The sequence below is a fragment of the Drosophila rhopaloa genome, unplaced genomic scaffold (genome assembly GCF_018152115.1).
Source record: "Drosophila rhopaloa isolate 14029-0021.01 unplaced genomic scaffold, ASM1815211v1 contig_3, whole genome shotgun sequence".
NCBI lineage: Eukaryota > Metazoa > Arthropoda > Insecta > Diptera > Drosophilidae > Drosophila > Drosophila rhopaloa.
Genome location: NW_025335123.1, coordinates 25,796,075 through 25,817,624, shown reverse-complemented (window position 1 = coordinate 25,817,624; position 21,550 = coordinate 25,796,075). Strand labels below are relative to the sequence as shown.

General features: G+C 38.2%; 4 protein-coding genes across 6 annotated transcripts; all 4 read left to right on the top strand.

Moving 5' to 3' along the window:
* Nucleotides 1-346: 346 nt before the first annotated feature.
* Nucleotides 347-12,022, top strand: LOC108042840 (dynein light chain 1, cytoplasmic). 2 transcript variants are annotated; one of them, XM_017121302.2, is made up of 3 exons: nt 347-476; nt 3,370-3,563; nt 11,724-12,022. In XM_017121302.2, exons 2-3 carry the CDS (start codon nt 3,456-3,458, stop codon nt 11,883-11,885), a joined length of 270 nt encoding a protein of 89 aa, XP_016976791.1. In that variant the 5' UTR covers nt 347-476; nt 3,370-3,455; the 3' UTR covers nt 11,886-12,022. The 2 variants fall into 2 exon arrangements, with proteins under 2 accessions (XP_016976791.1, XP_016976793.1); XM_017121304.2 differs by lacking the exon at nt 347-476 and adding an exon at nt 772-790.
* LOC108042839 (probable serine/threonine-protein kinase fhkB) lies at nt 11,925-15,127 on the top strand. Its single transcript, XM_044461007.1, has one exon. It carries the CDS (start codon nt 11,925-11,927, stop codon nt 12,441-12,443), a length of 519 nt encoding a protein of 172 aa, XP_044316942.1. The 3' UTR covers nt 12,444-15,127.
* Nucleotides 15,128-15,720: 593 nt separating this feature from the next.
* On the top strand, nt 15,721-18,553 carry LOC108042844 (pyruvate dehydrogenase E1 component subunit alpha, mitochondrial). 2 transcript variants are annotated; one of them, XM_017121308.1, is made up of 5 exons: nt 15,721-15,967; nt 16,129-16,197; nt 16,866-17,430; nt 17,592-17,914; nt 18,027-18,553. In XM_017121308.1, exons 1-5 carry the CDS (start codon nt 15,908-15,910, stop codon nt 18,207-18,209), a joined length of 1,200 nt encoding a protein of 399 aa, XP_016976797.1. In that variant the 5' UTR covers nt 15,721-15,907; the 3' UTR covers nt 18,210-18,553. The 2 variants fall into 2 exon arrangements, with proteins under 2 accessions (XP_016976797.1, XP_016976796.1); XM_017121307.1 differs by having other exon boundaries at nt 16,051-16,197.
* Nucleotides 18,554-18,669: 116 nt separating this feature from the next.
* Nucleotides 18,670-21,429, top strand: LOC108042842 (probable pyruvate dehydrogenase E1 component subunit alpha, mitochondrial). The gene is made up of 2 exons (XM_017121306.2): nt 18,670-19,352; nt 19,795-21,429. The coding sequence occupies exons 1-2, from the start codon at nt 19,230-19,232 to the stop codon at nt 21,199-21,201; spliced, it is 1,530 nt and encodes a 509-aa protein (XP_016976795.1). The 5' UTR covers nt 18,670-19,229; the 3' UTR covers nt 21,202-21,429.
* The last annotated feature ends 121 nt before the right edge of the window (nt 21,430-21,550 follow it).

The following is a 21,550-nucleotide window of genomic DNA, read 5'->3' as shown; positions in this document are numbered from 1 at the left end:
TTAGCAACGCTGGCAAAAGAGATGCTCTGTTTCGAATTGCTTCCTATCGAGTAGGGAATATAGGGTACCGAGTAAATATTCTTGAGGGAACAGAGTATATTTTATATTTTATTTCCCCTTTTAACTAATTTGGACTGCCCTTAACGGGGAATCCCCACCATATCCAGGATTTCCATTTTGCCGATAGGCCGATAGGTATCATCACCGTTGCCAGAGGCCGCCCGCCAGACGCGGCCTGCCAGACGCCGCCCGGAGTGGGCCAATCAGAGCAGCCTGCGACTGGTCTGTCGGCGCCGTGGCCCGATAGTCGATATCGAGGCCCGAAATCGAAGCCATCTCTCTCGTGTGCCCAGTTTCTCGCAAGCAGGCAAACTCAGTGGTTCCAGGTTCCAGTTGAACGGGCTGCTTCCACTCAACTCGACACAGCTTCACAGTTTCCATATTCAACACTATAATCCAGGCGACTACGCTTAGCGGTAAAAACACCCACGCACAAACACCTAGGGTCTTTTTTTTGCCACCGGTTTTGAAATCCTGACGAAAACGCTTTCCTGCAAGGGCTTTTTTTTCACGTTCTCTGTTCCCGATTAAAAAAAGTGCAAAAAGCCGCGGCGTGCCAAATTTGTATTGCGTGCAGAATTGCTAACAAGAAGAAAAAACCAGAAGGCTATTTTGCCCCCAACATCTACTTTTTACGTTCCTAGTTTTAAATTTCATTAGACTTATTTTCGGTGACAGCTGTTGAACTCCAAGTGAAAAATAAACGCGCGCAATCTGCTAAAAACAAAAGGTAAGTAGTAGAAAATAGCAAGAGGGATTAATAAGCCCGTGTGAATGTTCTTGAATGCAAAATGCAACGTTGTGCAATTTTAATAATGTGAAAAATTCCCATGGTGTTTTGTATATGTGGGAATACAGGGTTTTTTTTGTGGTGTCTATTTTTTTTGGAGCTGCGGTGAAATCAAGTTTTCGGGTTGACGTCATTTTAATTATGCATAGAAACGCAGGTAATTTTGGTTTGCGGTTTCCGCTTTGCTTTTCGCAGTTTCCATCGATCATTTGTCAAAAGTAGGAAAATTCCCTCATTAGAAGTGATTTCTGCATTGGAAATTCGCGGGTTTCGAATTGCAAACGAACTGGAAATTCAATTACCTCGCGTATGTGTGTGTGTTGAAACCGTTGCATACTTGCAGGTGCATATCCTCTCTGCCTCGTTCGTTCCCACTCCCTCCACCTCTCCCGCTTTTCCTCTCTTTGCTGTCATCCTGTCATTTATAATTTCATTTCATGTCAGAAATGAAACCAAAAAAAAAGGAATAGCTCATAAATATACAACTTTTCTCTTCCGCTTCCTATCTCCCCTCTCTTTCTGTTTAACTGTCAATGCAGTTTTCTAATTGACTTCATCAAAAGAGCAAGAAGAAGAAGAGGAAGCTGTAGCATACACATGCACACATGCCATCCCTCTCACTCCATTGCCTTTTGGCCACCTGTCATCTCTCGGTTGTCTCCCTCCTACTCTCACTTTCCCGCCCACTGACAGATTTTGCCTGCTTTACCGTTATTATTTGCCCTGCACTTTACTGTCAAACGTCAAAAACACGAACCTGCGAATTTGAAACAAATTTCAGTTAGAAACAAATTGCTTACGGGAACACATCGTTTCAGGACTGAAAATAAATATACAAAATATTGAGAAGTACAGGAATTGGACTCGATTATCTGTTTTTGAATGAAGAACACTGATATTTAAGGAGGAATCATACCATATTGCAAGTAAACCGCTATATAGTCCAAGTTGTATTTAAAAAAAATCTTAAAGTAAGTCTGATTTTAAAACAAAACAAGAATACGGATTTAGACAAAATCGAAGTTCAAAAATGTATAACCATTAGGTTATAATACTCCACCAAGTCTGTATTTGCTATTTAAATTTAAACTAAACGAAGATTTTAGGAACAGTTAATAATTTTTCAGTCGATCCACGAAGGTGGATTTCTTTATATATTGAAATCTATCCAGCATATAGATATAATTATTTGTATTAGCTATTTGAGATTGTTTTTATGGTATCCATCCTGAATCTTAAGCATATACGCATAAAAATCTAAATGTAGAAGGGAAGGGTATATTAACTTCGGCTTGCCGAAGTTGGCTTCCTTTCTTGTTTTTATTAGCCTTATATGTCGGATTTTACTGCTCGCTTTAACTTCGGGAGTTCCTAAATTAAGGGGGACTATTGGATGCGAAATGGAAGTACAAAGGATACCTAAGGGTGCCCTATTCGTAACCTAGCGACTGAATTTGGTTGTGGTTGCTTTGCCGTACCACCCACTTTCCCCCCTATTTTCCACTCGCTGATTTTGAGGTTGCAATAGCAAAATACCAAGCGCACTTGGTATTTTGTACTGTTTGCATTGCTTTCCCTATGCTTTTCCGCAACTAATAAGCAATGCTCAAAAAAGTATGCTACGAAAAAAAGAGCAATTGGAATGGGAGGTTAATGTATGTGTGCATGGTGTGAGCCTTGAATTTGAATTAGTTGTTGTTGCAGCCTCTCTGTCATGGCCATGTATTTGTGGGAGAGTAAGAGAAAGAGCATCTGCTCAAGGCCATGTTGCATTGCTGCCATCTCGCTTGTTCTTCCACACTTAAATGCATACATATATGTATTGCCCGCTAATTGGCATTGGTATTCGTCTGTGCCTCCCTGTGTGTGTGTGTGTGTTAATATGTCATCCTGTGGATCCTGATATTTGATTTGTAATATTGCCCCTTGTATTGCTTGTGTTTCTATAATTAAATTGCCAGGACATTCTGCTGTGTTTGCAAACTTTCCCGAAAAAGTATGCAATGCGCCTGCGTTATATATCTTGTACCCAGAGAAACAACGAGCGTTATAAGTTCATAAGTTTCTTATAGTATTTTTAAATATATTTTATTTGTCAATATTTGAACCTTTTTACTTTAAACCTTTTAACGAATGGGCATGATTTCCGCATTTGTGAAATCATGAAGTTAATTTAATATGATAGTAAATTTTGATAGGGTTTTTTTATAAACCAAATAGAACCAGAATTTTAGATCAATATTTTAGAATTTCATTTGGAAATTAAATTTATATCGATCTAACTTTCTAACTTAATACTATTGAACAATTTTGAGTGAGTAAATAAATATTGATATAAAACTGATATATTGGCATGATATCGAGCTTCTGTTTTTTTTCGGTGTGTGTGTGTTGTGTCGGAGCTAACTTGATTAAATCCCGCTCTTTAATTAGAGAAAATGCTAATTACATTTCCCGATGCGCTCGCCTCTCTTTAGTGGCGTTGCTCATCCTTTTTCTCTCTCCTATATCTTTTGCAGTTATAAAGCCGATCAGCTAAAAAGCGACATTTTTCAAGGAGTTCGATTCGAGTCCAGGTGAAAAACAAAGAAAAACATCAGCCAAAATGTCTGATCGCAAGGCCGTGATTAAAAATGCCGACATGAGCGAGGAGATGCAGCAGGATGCCGTCGATTGTGCGACACAGGCCCTCGAGAAGTACAACATTGAGAAGGTGAGCTTAATACAGTTAAAATTAAGAAGATTGTAATATAAAAAGGGGGTAACTTCGATAAAAAATAAAAACAAAATGGTATAGTTAATATGATATAGCTTAGGTCATAATTCAAATCATTAAAATATGTGCCAGTTTGATACATTCAAGTGATAAAAGTAAAACTGTTTGCATGTAATCAAACCAACTGATTAAGGGATGAAAAAAGGGTTAGAGAAAGAGGTTGGGCAGGACCAACAGGTGTTTTTTAGTGGGTGGAATTCTGGGTGCCCAATTGTATTGATTGCTTAAGTTTGTTGTTCATCAATTAATCAACAGCAAACAACAATTTTGGCTTGTTCGATTTCAATTTGTATCAATTTTACCATTCTAAAGAGCCCATTGCTTAATTACACATAAACATTAATGAAAAGGCTTCATATTATTTTACAAGTGAAATAAATTTGATTAATAACTGACCAAAACCAAACGTAATTAAAGGCTTCAGTTTATTATTCCACAAATAAGGTAATTAAATATTAGTGACTGGATTATTATTTTGTTCCAAAACCGTAATTAAATTGGATTTACATGCCTTGTTGTTGCAGGAGCTTTCCTCTATCAAACATTGTTGCATCTCGGGCTCTGAAACAGAAAACCAAACTGTAAACTTGTGGTTTGAACTGCGTTTGGCAATTTCACAATTTTGCGGTGCAGCCTTTGGGTTTTCCGCCCACATCCGTTCAATGTTTCCCACCGCCTCCCCATATTTCCACTTCCATTTCCACCCGCACATCCTACGTCCACAACAACTGCGTCGCAGTTTTCCTTTCCTTTTTGCTCTCAACGGGTGGAAAACGCCTTTCACAAACAATGTGCAATATTTGCCTGCATTTTCCGGGAATTTTTGTAATTTTATCACTCTTAACCTTTGCCCTTATCATCATGATCCCAGCTGCATTTTATGGCAAAGGCAAAAGCTTTTTCATTAACAGTTGAATACTGCATATTTGTAATTCGCAAAAAAAACATTGTTTCGCTAATGAAAGATTCAAAAACGTTATGAGAAAAGTCTCTGGAGATTTATTAATTTCGCATTTAAAAATAATATTTCGGAGACTAATTTAAAGAAATTTGCTTTTTTGGATATATATTTATTTCTGTTTTAATTAGAAGCTGAAATGTAAATATAATAATTTATAATATTTATAAGAAATCTGTTAGATGAATGAACTTAAATTTCGCATAGATTGTGTTTTAAAGATGACAGAAATGAGTGAGAACATAGTTGCAATGTTTTCTTTGTGTTGAGATTAAGAGTGGCAATTTTCCGTGACTTACCTTCGGCTAAAAAGTAGCCGACTTAAAGAGATTTTCCGAGGATAAAGAGGTGGTGGTGTGGAAGGCGGAAAATCGACGGAGGACTGACCATCATTAACAATGTCCAAAGTTGGGGCGAAACAACAACTAAAATAAGCTCTTGATTTAGTCGGCTGCGAATGCAAAGAATAACAATAACAATAACAAAAGCAAAATCAGCCTACAATGTCAACAAAGTCGAAGAAATTGAATAATCAATAGATGTACGGGGGCATTGGTACTGCGTTTGAAGGAAAACTGTCAAGCACACCCACTACTTACGTACACAGAGAAAAATTTAAATAATATTTTTACGGAAATGGATCTCATAGTTAGGACTTATTACATTAATTGCATTACTCGTTATTTCATAAGATCGTTTCTTAGTTTTCATAAATAAAATTTAATAGAAAATTTATTTATTTTAGTGTGATGTCATACTTTGGGTTTTCTTGGGTTCAACACTAACTATTATATATAGAATTTGAAAAGGCAATGGGAATTTTTTTCCGTGTAAATGGAACGTGTGCGCTGGTCAAAGTGCGGACCCTGACTGAGGTCAGTGAAAAACAGAGCTGTAAAAGCGGGAAAAGAGGGAAAATCCGGAGAAAAAGCGGGTGGAAAGCTGCGGGGGATTGCCATCAACTAGCGGCCCTTTGTCAATGCCAATGGCAGAAGACAACACACTGAGACATCGGGAAAATGGAATAGGAGATGGTGGGAAAAAAAAACGCGGGTCCTTGAAACCAAAGCAAAGTAAACTTGAAATCACAGCGGAAGTGGATAAAAGGCCAGAGGGGAAGTATGGGGAAGGAAAACCCATAGAGAGAGAGAGAGAGAGAGTCTGCTAATTGAGCAGTAAAAGCAAAATGTGCGTACACAGTGGATCTCGGTTAACAAACATCAGAAATATAAATATTTCAACAAATCATGAAAGAAACAAGCTTAAAAAAAGTATTTTATCACTACAAGAGAATTATGTGAGTATTTACAACAAAAACGAAGATAGATAACGGTGTTTCAAATTGCTTTTTTAACTAGGATAATTTTATTTTTTGGTCCAACAAGGATATCTTTTAATGGTAGATTTTAATTATTTACCACTTAACCTATTTTTTGTACCGAGAAAACATTGTTCGGTGACATTAAAAATTCCAAAAAACTGAAGTAGAAATTAATTGATTTTCACTGTATTGGCCAGGACCTGGAGGCCTGAAAGTATGCGACAGTTTTTGTTTTTGCTCGCACACTTCTCTTGAATGTTGTTATTGCGGTGAGAGGAGTATGGAAAATATAGGGGGGTGAAACTGAACGCCCACACCTAATGCAAAAACACCTGAACCACTCCCCATTTCGAGCCTACCTCTGGTTGCTATAAATAAAATATATGCCACACGATTGATTGCCTTTTTGTCTTTACTCTTCCTTTCTTTCTCCCTCTTCCTCTTCCCCTTTTCCTTTCCTTTCCCTCCTGGTTCATCTTCCTCTTCCCACTTGTTATTGCATAATAATAAGTAAGCCATTATTTTTCACTGTGTGTATGTTTTTTTTTTGTAGGTAATTAAATATGTATTTTTGTCTTTGTTTCTGCGAGGTGAACACACAAATTTAATTGCTGTCGACTAATGGAAAATGATAAAAACAAGTGGACTAAAATTGGGAGAGAAGGAACACACAGCATCGATATTTAAGCTTTAGAAGGAGCTATTGCTATGCCAATATTGTTTTGAATCAATAATTGACCTGCTTAATGCGGCGAAAAAAAAACTGTTTCGATTTCCCGATTTTGTTCTATCTGATTATAGGTTCAAAATTCCAATCAGGCGACACACAAAAAGTGTGGGGTGGGGCAAAAACAGTTTTTGGTATCCATTAGATACGCAACTAATACTGCTAAAAAAAAAAAGAGGGGGGCTCGGGGGCTTATGCCACCCCCTTGGGGCACACAAGGGTTAAGCATTGGCCCACTGGTGCTGTTGTTGCTGTACCTTGTGTATATATTTTTAGGGGCGCGCAACCTTTCAAGCAGCTTAAATCGTATCCATAGGCATTATGTTGCCTCCAGTATTTCTATGTATTTTTGTAACTGTGAGTGTGTGTTTGTGTGTGAGCCGCGATTTAAAGGCAAAGCCCTAAATAAGCCAACAAGAGGGCCAAAAAAAAAATTAAATGGATGAGGAAAACGGCAGCAGGACCGCAGAAAATGAATTTACAATTCAATTATTTCATTGTCTTAAGCTTTTCAAAATAAATGTAATTAGTTTGCGGTAGGCAAATGCATGTTTTAAGTAAACAAAGTCACAATTAAAGTTGAAATTTCAATTAAAAATTCAAAACTAAATTCTTCATCAATATCATATAACCAATTAATAGGAAAATAGTAAAAAAAAGCAATGTAATTTATATTATATTTTATTAAAGTATGCCCTAATGAAGTTACAAAGTATAGACAACTTTTGGATGTCACTCAAAGACTAGAGAGGTTTTGTTTTAGTCGTTATGTTTAAAACCTACAACCTTATTAAGATAAATTTACTGAAAATGAGAAAAGTAATATAAATACTACCATTAAAATGACAACTTTGATTGAAAGCTATTTTAAAGAAGAATTTTTGTTATTTGCACCCAACGAAATAAGCTTTATAAAATTTTTAAAAGCGAATTTAATTAGTTGTTCTACACTTTGTGGCTGCATTTCACACGCTGTTATATCCTTTCAGTTGACTTTTTTTTGGTCTTGTATCGCACAAAAGGCGGAACCCTGTAAACAAATATATATAAAAAAAATATTAAAACGAGGAGACAAACATTTTTGCATTCAATCGTTGCGGCAAGTTTATGCATTTTTTTATTATTATATTTTTGATGGGTTTTGCCTGTGATTTTTTGCGTGGCCAAAATGTTTAATCAATATGCGGGCAGCAGACGAATATTTGTATGTAAATAGATTGTGTGTGTGTAAAAAACAAACACATGCACATGCATCCATTTTTATTGACACACATTCATCGAATGCGGAGTTTTCCTTTTTCCGTTTGTTTTTCCATTCCTTTAAACGTGTCCAGGCATATTTGTTTCGGCTCAAAAGCCTGGGGATATTTTCCAGGTGTGGTCTAAATGGACAGGGAATTATCCTGTTGTGTTTCTTGCAGGATTTTATTGACGGCTCTCAAAGTGTTTTCATTTTTTGTTTGCTAACAGTTGCAAGTTTTAAATGTTTGGGCCGAGTTTTGTGACACTTTGTTTAATAAAAAGAATATTAAGGCAATTTTCATTTCAATACTGAGTTAACCAAAGACAATATTTTTGCCAAGACTTAATCATTATCTTTTTTTACAAGAATGACTACATTTATTTTATCTTATGGAAATTATTGTAAATTATATTAGATTAATATTAACCTAAGGATGATATGGTATATGAAATGCCAGAAAATAAATGCTGTATAAATATGAATTTCCTGTATGCCAATCAAAAATAAAGAAATTCTTCATTACATTGAAGGCAGCGGGGCATCACTCCTGCCAATATGTGTCAGTTGCCTGCCTTCCTTAAACCTCTCAAATTATGACCAAAATTGCAATGTCGATTTCATTAGGCTACATATGTTGTGTATATATATTTATATTCACATACCATTGCCTTATTTAGTGGTGCACAAAAGCACCAATCCGAACCCCCTTGATTTTTACACCCTTTTGCCCCTTTTGTGTGTCAGAATGTTCATTTTGAATATTTTTGGCGTTGCCAAAACAAAATTCCATGGCATTGCTATGGGGGAGGTTGCAAAAGAGGTCTCACCCCAAACCAAATTGAATATAAAACAATCAACTTTTATTGTCGTCTGACACGACAAAAAATGTGCACGCAATAGGCTTAAAACAAAAAATAAAAACAAAAAAAATAAATAAATAAAAGAAACGGTCGAAAAGAAACTCCAACAAAAATAGAGAATTTCTGTAATGACTTAATATCAACGATCGCTAAAGGATTTCATTACAGTCGCAAATCACTTAAGATTGAAAAAATATTTTCTTAAATCCTTAGTTTTAAATTAAATATCCACAAAACAGAGGCACATAATAGAACATCTCGTTCAAATTATAATAACATTCGTTAAAGGATATTATATCCAAAATGATTTTAGAAAACTATGCTTTATATCTGATTACAGAGAATATAGTAGAAGGTATTAACTTAAAGGAGTACGACTGTACAACACGACAACTTTGATTGAAGGATAGCTTAAAGAAGGAATTGGATAATGGCACTCAACTAAATCAGCTTTATATTGTTTTTTTCTTTTGTTTTTTGTTGAGGCTTTCTTCGCTTGTCCTGTTTGTTTTATTATTGGTTCGTTATTTTCTCAGTTTTTGTTTTGGGGTTACCGGGTTAAGTTTATGACTTTGCTAGCACGCATTCCCCTGCAAGGAGGGTGGCCCTACCTTCGTAGTTCCACCAAAAACCCAACCCACGTTTTGACCCGCCATGACTAAATGAAATCGACTCCAAGTGTGACGCCCAAAAGTATGGCGAAAGCAAAACTTTCAGATTGCCTCAACTTTCGGAGCAGAACAATTTTATTCTTCCCACTCCTGCTATAATTTTTAAAGCTTCATCTACTTTTTGCATTCTTTGTGCCACAGATGTTGCAAAACAGATGAGGTCGTGATAATTTGACAAAAATCTGAGGTACCAGCTTTAAAAATGCTATCTTTCTGAATTGATGGACTGAAACTGGGAATTACATTTTAGTTAGTAAAAATCCGATATTACAACTTTCTTTGATGACGGAGCTCATCATTTGAGCTCTTAAATTGGGCTATAAATTTCCTTGAAAGTTGGGTCTTATATTTATCTGACCTCCATTGTACTTTCACTATATATATGTGGGTTGTTGGCTGCTGCGTGTGTGTTTGCGTAACCCTGGATTTAGCCGCCAAAGCGACTGACAATGACCTTTGACATTTGCCGGACTAAACTGCATGGGTTTCAACGCAGTGTTTCTAGTATTTTATACCACCATTTTGCACTTTAGCACTTGTGTTTGCTTACCCTTTTTGCGCTATTTATTTCCACCCTTTCTTCAACTTTTTCTCAGTCCTTCTTCTCATTATTTTACCTGTTTTAGTCGCATTCACTTTGTGGTTTTTAGTGTGAACATACATAATTAGCCTTGCCTCAAAAACTGGGCTTTAATTTCAACCAAATTGCTTAATGGGAATACCACAACAATCATAACTAACTCATTAGCACAACAACTTTTACCTCGACACTCCCCCGTTTGAATTTGCCTTGCTTTTTGTTTTTGAGGTCACATTTTGGGTTACCCCAGTGACAGACCCCTTGGGTTGGGAAAACCAGGAGGAAACTCGGGGTGGGGAAAATAAGTTTTTCGTTTGGCATTTTATTGAGTTTGCCGTTTGCCGCTAATTTCGAAACAGTTAGCAGCCACTTAAGCATTTGTTTTCCCTTGTTTTTCTTTTTGACTTGCTCGCTTACGGGGCTTTACACTTGTTTTCCTCCGTTTTTAGTTGTTCTCTTCTTGCCAATGCATTTTTGACAGCTTTATGGAATGTGGCGTTAACTTGTTCGACAATTTGGCAGCTGCGCAGGGAAAAACTGTGTAACAGTCTATTGCAAGTAAAACTCATCAATATTAGATTATGATTTGCCATAAAAGAAAGTGCAAGTTTTTATTTATTTTATCTTAAACATTTAATGCAAACTAAGAAAGATTGATCTATTTAAAATGGTGTGTTTTCTATTATTGTGTGTTAAGGTGAACACTTATTACTCAAGAGCCTTATTATACCCTTGCAGAGGGTATTATAATTTTGGTCAAAAGTGTGCAACGCAGTGAAGGAGACATCTCCGACCCTATAAAGTATATATATTCTTGATCAGGATCACCTCCTGAGTTGATATAGCCATGTCCGTCTGTCCGTCTGTCCGTCTGTCCGTCTGTCCGTCTGTCTGTCCGTCTGTCTGTCCGTCTGTCTGTCCGTCTGTCTGTTTCTACGCGAACTAGTCTCTCAGTTTTAAAGATATCGAATTGAAACTTTGCACACACCCTTCTTTCCTTTGCACGCAGTATATAAGTCGGAACGGCCGGGATCGGCCGACTATATCCTATAGCTGCCATATAACTGATTGATCGGAAATGCCATAACTCTGCTGTTTGTTAGGTTAGGAAGTTGGGACTTTCTATGGGTTTTATATTTGGCCAATCAATCCGACGTACCAAATTTCATAAGGATCGGCCGACTATATCTTATAGCTGCCATATAACTGATTGATCGGAAATGCCATAACTTTGGTGTTTGTAAAGTTAGGAAGTTGGGATTTTCTATGGGTTTTATATTTGGCCAATCAAACCGACGTACCAAATTTCATAAGGATCGGCCGACTATATCTTATAGCTGCCATATAACTGATTGATCGGAAATGCCATAACTTTGGTGTTTGTTAAGTTAGGAAGTTGGGATTTTCTATGGGTTTTATTTTTGCCTAATCAATCCGACATATCAAATTTCATAAGGATCGGCCGACTATATTCTATAACTGCCATATAAGTGAACGATTGGAAATGCCATAACTTTGGTGTTTTTAAAGTTAGGAAGTTGGGATTTTTTATGAGTATTAAGAATGCATTATGAATGATTTTGGAGAATATAATTTGCAGAATATTCTGCAAGGGTATTTCAACTTCGGCTCCGCCCGAAGTTAGCTTTCCTTTCTTGTTTTTATTGTTAACAATGTTTTATTTAAAATTAAAATTTTAAACCAAATAACTAATGCATTATTTCCATTTTATTGCAGGACATTGCCGCTTACATCAAGAAGGAGTTCGACAAAAAATACAATCCCACATGGCATTGCATTGTGGGCCGCAACTTTGGATCGTATGTCACCCACGAGACGCGCCACTTCATCTATTTCTATTTGGGCCAGGTGGCCATTTTATTGTTTAAGAGCGGTTAAAGTATTGTCGAGTCGGATGAAGTGGTGGTGAGGAGGCTGATGGAGATGCAGCAGCTGCACCGACAACAACAGCAGGCGCAGCAGTCGCATTTCGTGGCATCAGAGGACGAGGATCTAGAGCAGAAACAGCAAGAACCACATAACCAACAGCAACAACAGCAAACAACACAGCACCAACAACAACAAGAACAACAGCAGCAGCAACAAGAGCAACAGGGACATCTCAAGGATGCGGGAATGATGACCGAAAAGCCAGATGAGGAGTTTAAGCAGCAACAACAAAGGCAGCAACAGCAACAGCGAGATGAAGACCAACAACAACAGCAACACGAACATACAGAAGATTCAGATATGGAACAAACTGACGATCAGGATACAGAATATGGGGAGAATAATGAGCAGGAAGGCGACGACGAGGACGACGACGATGATGATGGCACCATTGTGGAAGATAGCGATGCCACCAGCTGTAGTAGTTGTCGCCGAGCCGAACTGGAGGAAAGTCAGGGGGAGGAGGAACAACCATTATCAGCCCCCCAAAAAGCTAAAACTCCATAGACGATGTTCTTTCCATAGAAAGACAAAAGATCCACACGCACCATACATATGTCTATTCAATGCAAGGAATACCCATACCCATAAAACCAATTGTTGAAGGTATTCCTTTCATTATGTGTCACGCTGGATAAGACTCGAAAAAATAGCGACTAGAAAAGTTTAAAAAAAACGCTACTAGAACACACAAACACTCGAAGAAAAAGCATGAAAACCAACGCGGTTTAGTTTTGAAATCATCATTTCCCATCCACAACCTTGACTTTACGAAAAAAATTGGTAATTTTGGGGTTGCATATTCGTCGCCCCATGATTCTGTTTACTTATATTATTTTTTTTTTCTTTGGCTACAAATGTATTGTGATGTGCTGGCGCTTTGTTTGGCCTTATAATTTACTTACAAAAACCTGCAAATGCGTAATTAAACAACTGTTAACTAAAAATGAACCAAAAAACCCCCCTGTGTTGTATTTATTTATTATTTTTTTTATTTAAAATTCGTTGGAGCTTAGCAGAGGCGAGGACCCCCCCACTCACACACACACACAAATGTACACATAGCACAGGCAACAACCACCACTACAACCGAACGAGCAAAGTAAAAAAGGATAAACAAATTGTGTAAGGAAAACTCACATATTTTTCTGTCGGATGGATTATTTATGTGTATTGAACTCAACTCAACGTGTAAACGGAAACCAAGCAAAATATATAAGAAAAAAATAGTATAATGTGAAATTTGCATACACACACATATATAGACACTTTTCTGCACACCTGATATATACACAGAGAACATTTTTATTTGCCGTTTCGAAATATATATTTTTTATTTAGCTTTCGAATACTATATTTTTAAATATATGTGCTTATAACAATATCAAATATTTTTTCTGTTATCTGAGAATATCTTGAAATAATAGATTTTTAAATATCGATTCTATTTTCAACATAAGAATTATATACTTTTGAGAATTTAATTTAATATTATTTGAGATGATACATTTGAGCTGTTAATTTAAGATCATAACCTTAAAACAATTTATTGGACATGTTTATTGTATTGTTTTATTTTTCTCTGTGTTCCCGAACAATGTATTATTCATTGCTTACGAGAAAACCAAATCGGTGTGTGTTTGGACATGGATTTTCCCATCCCAAAAAAAACCTCTATGTTCGCCTATTTATCCCTACATCTACCTCTTAATTCCCTAATCAAATCCTTTTTCTCGCTTTTTTCCCTGGATTGCTAGCCAACAAGAACAAACTACAACAATTACAGCAACAAATCACAAGCAAATCGAATATTATGTGTGTATGTGTATATGTATTGTCCATCCACAGCAGCAAAGTATGCAACAAAATTTTTGTAGAACTGCAAGCAGTAATAAAACCGAAAAAAGCGAAAGAAAAATTCGGAGAAAACCGAAAGCAAACGCAAAAAAAAACCAAGAACAACCCAAGGAAAATATAATTATCATCTTGTCGTTTATATAAATGTGTGCTATGTGTTTTCGAATCGGATTTATGTTATGCAAAAAACAGAAAATTTAAAGGAATGAAAGCTAACAGTAAATAAGAAACAAAGTAAAATATATATATTCATGCAAGAAATACAAAATAAAGTAAACATTGGTGTAAATTAAGCAAGAACTTAAGTAAAACCTACTAAAAATCAAAAAAAAAATGAAGCTTAATACGTAATTTCCTAACAGAAGACATATACATATGCAGCACTTACACAAATCCACCCTCACACTCAAACAAAAGGACACGTTCGTACATTTACCGATACTTTTCAAACACACATACAGCACCTCTCTCTATTTAAATATTGCGTTTTTAGAATTATTGCTCAGCACGTTTTTGCGTAGACACAAAACTATTTATGCTAACGGTAAGAATACGACCTCTTCTCTTACTCACACACACACCCACACTCCTCCCACGCACACACACACATACACTCACAAAAAAATGAAGAAAAGGGATGAAAAAACAATTTTTTTCTTAAAAATCAGAATGGCGAATTTCTAACGGGAAAGAAAAACACAAAAAACACACATGAGGACTTCTAATAAGTGTTTATATATACAAATATATATATAAATATATATATGTATACATATAAAAGAGAGCATACTTTTTTGTCATAATGCAAAATATTTGTGTGAGAAACCAATTTTTGATGTAACAGAAAAACGAAAACCAGAAAAACTCGAAAAATTAACGGTATAAGAGCGATGAGATAAAGAAAGTGGAAAATTGATTTTTTCCTTTTTTAATTTTTTTTCAATCGACCTATCCATTTTCTCATTTTCCGGTAGAAACTTTTGAAACTCAAATATTTAGCTGCCATTTCTATTTTAAAAAATAACAAATACAAAAACTAGTTTAAAACTTAGTTTGTAAACCACTTATTTCGATTTATCTGTTTAATATTCTACTTTGTCTATATCTTTTTAACTGGTTTTTTGTGCAAGAAACAAACATTACTTTAGTTTTTGTAAGAGATTAGTAAATTATGTGAGTTGAGGCGATTAAAAGCGGAGTTCGCTTTTGCAACTGCAATCGCGAATATGGATTAATGGAGGCAATTTCAAAGTAACAATACGAGTAAGAAATGAGAAAGAAAGAAAAACCAAATGAGATCTTCAATGTGAAATAAAAGTACTTCTTTGAAAGCAGGGGTGCGTATTATTTGGTTACCTAATGGGCGGGCAAAAATTAAAATTGGGTTTGTATGTACTTGGTTGTGTTCAAAAATTATTATATAGTTTATAAATTTTCAAATTTATCCAGAGTTCGGCTCCGGTCATTTTTAAAAATTGTTAAATGTTCGTAACCTGAAATTTGGAAGCATCGGTGTATTTCCTGCTACCATAAACTATATTAACTTGTTTTAATTTTACTTGCATACCAGCTTAAACAGTTAGTTAGAAACTAACTAAATTAAGCCACAAAAAGATTAACAAAAAGACACCTACTGAAACCAGTTAAATAAATTACAATATTAGCATGTAGCAATAGTGGAATATTTAAAAACATCGAGACTTCTTGTATTAAACGTTTAAGCAATTTGAATCCTTTTTTGAAAAAAATGATCACAAATAGTTTTATTTTTAAAATTTAACACAAAATAAAAAATTATTTATGATCACAAATAACAGTGGTCAAAGGTGGAAACTCTGATGGTTGGAAACTCTGATGATTAGAAACTGTGATTAGATTTTGGTATTTTTTGATGGTAATTTTTACTGACAGTATATTTTATCAGCGGTCACACTGTTGTTGTGCAATATAGTAGTTGATAAACTAATCGCTATTTTTTTGCGGTTTTAACGACGCGCGGCGGTGCGACTGAGACAGATAAATCGTGCGATTAGATCAGGATAAACCCATCATTTAGGAACCCCATTCACAACCAATTTTTCCATCAGTCGAACGAGAAAAGAAAAAAAGCGAAAATGTTCCGTACTCTGTCACGCGTTAGCGAATTGCCCATTATTGTTAAGCAACTTCAAAAAGTACGTAAACCCCTTTCTACACCCACTAATATCACTAATTTGAAACTACCAACATAACGACCTTAAAAAATAAACACAAAAAGCATAACAACAACAGGAGGATATATAACAACAACATCGGAAATGGAAGATATTCATCGTCGTTTTTCGGTCTATTCCAGAATGCAGCCCAAGCAGGTGCTTCAAAATCGAACAATTATGCCACGGAGGCCACCATCTCAGTGAATCGGGTAAGAACTATAAGTAAATTTAACTGCATATGATATACGACGAAAAAAATATAGTATTACATAATGCGCTTTTTGCCAGATAGCAACTGTTAATTTTTGGTATGTGTGTGTAAAATGCAGGGTTGCGTTTTTGCCGGTCAATTTAATTTTCAAATGACAAGGTCACGAAGTAATCTTTTTTTTTTTGTAGTTTTCCATCTCCCACGCTCTTTATCACCGTCTGCTCTTTGCGTGGCCGCCGCGTGACTGTTCACGCACTATAAAACATATAGCCTTATCTGAGATCCCCGATTCTCGACCCCTCTCTCTCTCTGTTTACGTTGACTCGATTCTCACGCCATTGATTATTAGCCATCATAAATCAGAATTGCCGAATAACTCGAAGCTTGGCAATTTGTGAAGTACTTCCGAAAATGCCTGACCAATTTTATCTGCTAATAAGTTGCAATAGTTCCAGATAGTACAAGCTTTTATGAAAAATGCTTAAAGATCTGCAGGAAATACACATATGTACATACATATGTTAGGGGAATGTTTTTTATTGATAGTTTAAGAGATACAAATTTCATATATTGCTTAAGTGAGTTAGGCTCAAATTCCAGTTTAAGAAAAATATTCCTTTTTCAAAAATAATAATGTACATACCTTATGTTTTCTACTTTTGGCAGCCCTTCAAGCTGCACCGCCTCGACGAAGGACCCGCCACGGAAGTCAAACTGACTAAGGATGAGGCGCTCAAGTACTACACACAGATGCAGACGATCCGGCGGTTGGAGACGGCGGCGGGTAACCTGTACAAGGAGAAGATCATCCGTGGCTTCTGTCACCTGTACTCCGGCCAGGAGGCCTGTGCCGTCGGCATGAAGGCGGCGATGCGCGATGTGGACAACATCATATCGGCATACCGTGTCCACGGCTGGACCTACCTGATGGGCGTCTCTCCCAGTGGCGTTCTGGCGGAACTCACGGGTGTCCAGGGTGGTTGTGCCCGCGGCAAAGGTGGCTCCATGCACATGTACGCCCCGAACTTCTACGGCGGCAATGGCATCGTGGGCGCCCAAGTGCCCCTGGGAGCCGGTGTTGGCCTGGCCTGCAAGTACAAGGGCAATGGCGGCATGTGCCTGGCTCTCTACGGCGATGGTGCCGCCAACCAGGGCCAGGTCTTCGAGGCCTACAACATGGCCTACCTGTGGAAATTGCCCGTGATCTTCGTCTGCGAGAACAACAACTACGGTGGGTAGTAACTTGCGACTGGCTGTAAGCGATGCAGCGGCATCTTTTTTAACATTTAAAGAAACAGCTGCTTCACCATTTACAAGTGTTTAGACTTATGTATTTACCAGCTTCTTGAAGTACTAAATTCATAAACAATAACTCCCGTTTTTCCATCAAAGGTATGGGAACCAGCTCGGAGCGTGCGTCCTGCAACACGGACTACTACACCCGCGGTGACGCCCTGCCCGGAATCTGGGTGGACGGCATGGATGTGCTGGCCGTGCGCAGTGCCACGGAGTTCGCCATCAACTATGTGAACACCCACGGACCTCTGGTTTTGGAGACCAACACGTACCGATACTCCGGCCACTCGATGTCCGATCCGGGCACCTCGTACCGCACGCGCGAGGAGATCCAGGAGGTGCGCCAGAAGCGCGATCCCATCACTTCCTTCAAGGAGCTGTGCATCGAGCTCGGTCTGATCACCACCGATGAAGTCAAGGTGCGTTTATTTTGGACTTGTGTATAAGTTAGCCAGTTGGGGAGAAAGTTATTGATTGGCTGGTAAAGCTACCCATAAAAAGTATTGCATTAACATAATGACCATTTTGCAGGCCATCGATCTGAAGGTGCGCAAGGAGGTCGACGAGGCCACCGCCTTCGCTAAATCCGATTCCGAACTGGGCGTGAGCCACCTCTGGACGGACGTCTACTCCAATAACTTGGAACCCAAGCTGCGCGGCATTATCGCCTACGATATTGACCACATCCAGGAGCGCAAGGGTGTCAATCACTAAGTCATCGGGCCGACGAATCTGGTTCGGGAACTCACAAGAGACAAAATCGAAGATACACTAAAACACCAACTAAAACAATCACAGACAGACACGAAGACACAACTCAGACACTTAGACACAAGCGAAATCTCTAGCTCTTAAGCCGAATGTTAAATGATGAGAACCCCGTAGATCGGACCCAAAAGAGACCCACAAAAGCTTAGCTAATCGGAGCACTCCAACCACATCGTAGCGCACCACATTACTCTTGGTAACTGCATTGGATATTATTATATTGCGAACGTGTTCAATAAGGATAAAGTGAGGTGTAAATTGTTTAAAATATACATACCTAGAAAAATTAACCAAATGCAGTTGTAACTTACTAACTAATAGTAGCTGGAATTTAGAAATCTTGAAGATTTTGTTTTACAGCAATCCCAAGGTTTGAAGGAGTTACATGGGTCCCATTCGATATACATATGCGAATATTTGAAAATTGGTCCGATCGATTGGGAATTTAAAGAGTATGAGTATTGCAAAACCCAAAGTATATTTAAAATAGTTTGCATGTCTTGATTATTTGTTTGCCACTTTGGATAAATATAAAATATATTATGTATATCATTATTAAAATAGTTCCGCAATACCTTAAATCTAGTTTTCACTGGTCAATTAAAATGATGAATTTATAAGACTTGTAAAATAGAATTAATGAGATAACCTCATATGTCATTTCTCCAACCCACTATGGAAATGTTTTATTGTTTATTTTATAAGAAATTATTTTATATTATAAGATATTTGAGGCGCATTTCTTAAAGCGAAATGAACCCTTTCGAAAAACATTTTGTTTGCATCTCTGTCTGTTCTGTGACAGTTGCCATCTCGCTCGATGTTCATTTGCTTTTAATGTCGTTTACTTCTTTGCTTATTAGCATAACTAAAAATTGTATGAAAGCTTATTTTTTTTCGACAAATTTCAAAATTTAAGTACGTGGCAACTCGGCTCATCCAGGTGTCCAGTTGTTTAGGAGTCCAATGATGAAGTCCAGTCCACTCCGCTTGCTGACGAGATGCAGCGGAGTCCACCTTCCTTTGGATGCAAAAATCCCGTCCAGGATCTTCGGGCGTCACAAGTGCAGTTGCTTGACCCTTGAGAATGTGAGTGCCTGGAATGGAATTAGAAACACCTTAGAGCTAGTCAACTCTTAATAGATTTAAATATTTGCTTTAAGAAAGAATTTCGGTGATGTTATAGTTTCATTTATCTTAAATATAGGGGAGCATGCTAAGAGCCAGTATCGAAGATCAATTTTAATATTATTCAAGCTATAACATACAAATTATACTATTTAAATACCTTCAATACTTTACCATATAAGATACACATGTACTTTATATGCCCACCGGTACTTTCTAAGTTGAATAATTTTCTCTTTTCAAGATTTCGTAATACCAATTTTAAATAACTAAGTATTTGTTTCGACATGCAGATTGAGAGAAGGTTGAGAGTTTTCCAATTATTTATTCTTTATAAAACAGTGTAATCGTATTAACTCATTCCGAATCATAATCAAATGCCTACCAACGCTTTCCACTGCAGACGTTCAAGTGCTACGATCTGGAGACGGGACCCACGATGGACGTGGAGCTGTCGCGGGAGGACGCCCTAGCGATGTACACCAAGATGCTGGAGGTGCGGCGAATGGAGACGGTGGCCGGGAATCTCTACAAGCAGCGTCAGATCCGTGGGTTCTGCCACTTGTACACGGGCCAGGAGGCGGTGGCCGTTGGGATGAAGCAGTGCCTTCGCCAATGCGATTCGGTGATCACCGCCTACCGGTGTCATGCCTGGACCTATTTGATGGGCGTGTCGATGCACGAGATAATGGCGGAGTTGCTGGGCGTGCGAACCGGTTGCAGCCGGGGCAAAGGTGGCTCCATGCACATGTACACCGAGAACTTCTACGGCGGCAATGGCATCGTAGGTGCCCAGGTGCCGGTGGGCACGGGCGTGGCTCTGGCGCACAGCTACCGGAACGATAATGCGGTCTGCGTGGTGCTCTACGGCGATGGGGCCGCCAATCAGGGACAGGTCTTCGAGTCCTTCAACATGGCCAAGCTGTGGTGCCTGCCCTGCATCTTCGTCTGTGAGAACAATCATTACGGCATGGGCACCCACGAGAAGCGCGCCTCGGCCATGACGGAGTTCTACATGCGGGGCCAGTATATCCCGGGCCTGTGGGTCGATGGCAACCAAGTGCTAGCCGTTCGCAGTGCCACCCAGTTTGCCTTGGACTACGCCCTCAATCAGGGACCGATTGTCCTCGAGATGAGTACGTACCGATATGTTGGGCATTCCATGTCCGACCCGGGCACCTCGTATCGGTCGAGGAAAGAAGTCCAGGCGGTGAGGGAGCAACGTGATCCGATCATCAGTTTCCGCAGCCAAATAATCGCCTTATGCCTCGCCGACGAGGAGGAGCTAAAGATCCTGGAGGACAAGACCAAGAAGCAGGTCGACAAGGAGTGCAACAAGGCTAGCGCCGACAAGGAGGTCGATCTCCACGAGCTCCACACGGATATATATGCCAAGAACGTGGATGGAAAGATCCGTGGAGTATCCGGATTTAATCTGGAGCACATCAAGCTGGCGGAAGTGTGTTTTGGCAAGCCCAAAAAGACGCCGGCCAGCGAGATCAAGGAGGAGCCAGTTGTTGAAAAGGATGCTAAGAAGGGTAAGGCTGAGGAAGGTAAGGCCAAGGAGGGCAAGGCTGAGGAGGGTAAGGCCAAGGAGGGTAAGGCTAAGGAGGGTAAGGCTAAGAAGGACTCCAAGGATCCCAATGCTGTAAAAGATCCCAAGGCCGCCAAAGAACCCAAGGCTGTCAAGGATGCTGGCGATAATAAGGGCAAACCACCGGCCTCCAAGGCTGCAAAGCAACCGAAGGCCGCCGCACCACCCGCCCAAAAACCACCCACTAAGGCACCACCATCCCCTCCCAAAAAGTAATGTCCATATCCGGAGTTCACAACCAAGTCAAAAGTTTGCCCAAATGCTTTAGTTGATTTTTGAACCACAAAAGTATACAAACTACTGTATAAATCATTTAAAGTGGGAAAAATGGCAAAATATTTGTATATATAAAAAATTATCCATATGTGTTAAAAACTGCATGGGACAATATATTGTTCTTTATATTATATTTAAAATAAATTATGTATATTCATAAATATATTTTTGTTTTAAAGGGACAGTAAATTTAAATAATAATACTGAGTAAATACAATGGATACAATTTTATTCACCATATATATTTAAGATTGCTCACCTTCATTTAAACATTTCTTTAAATAGAAAA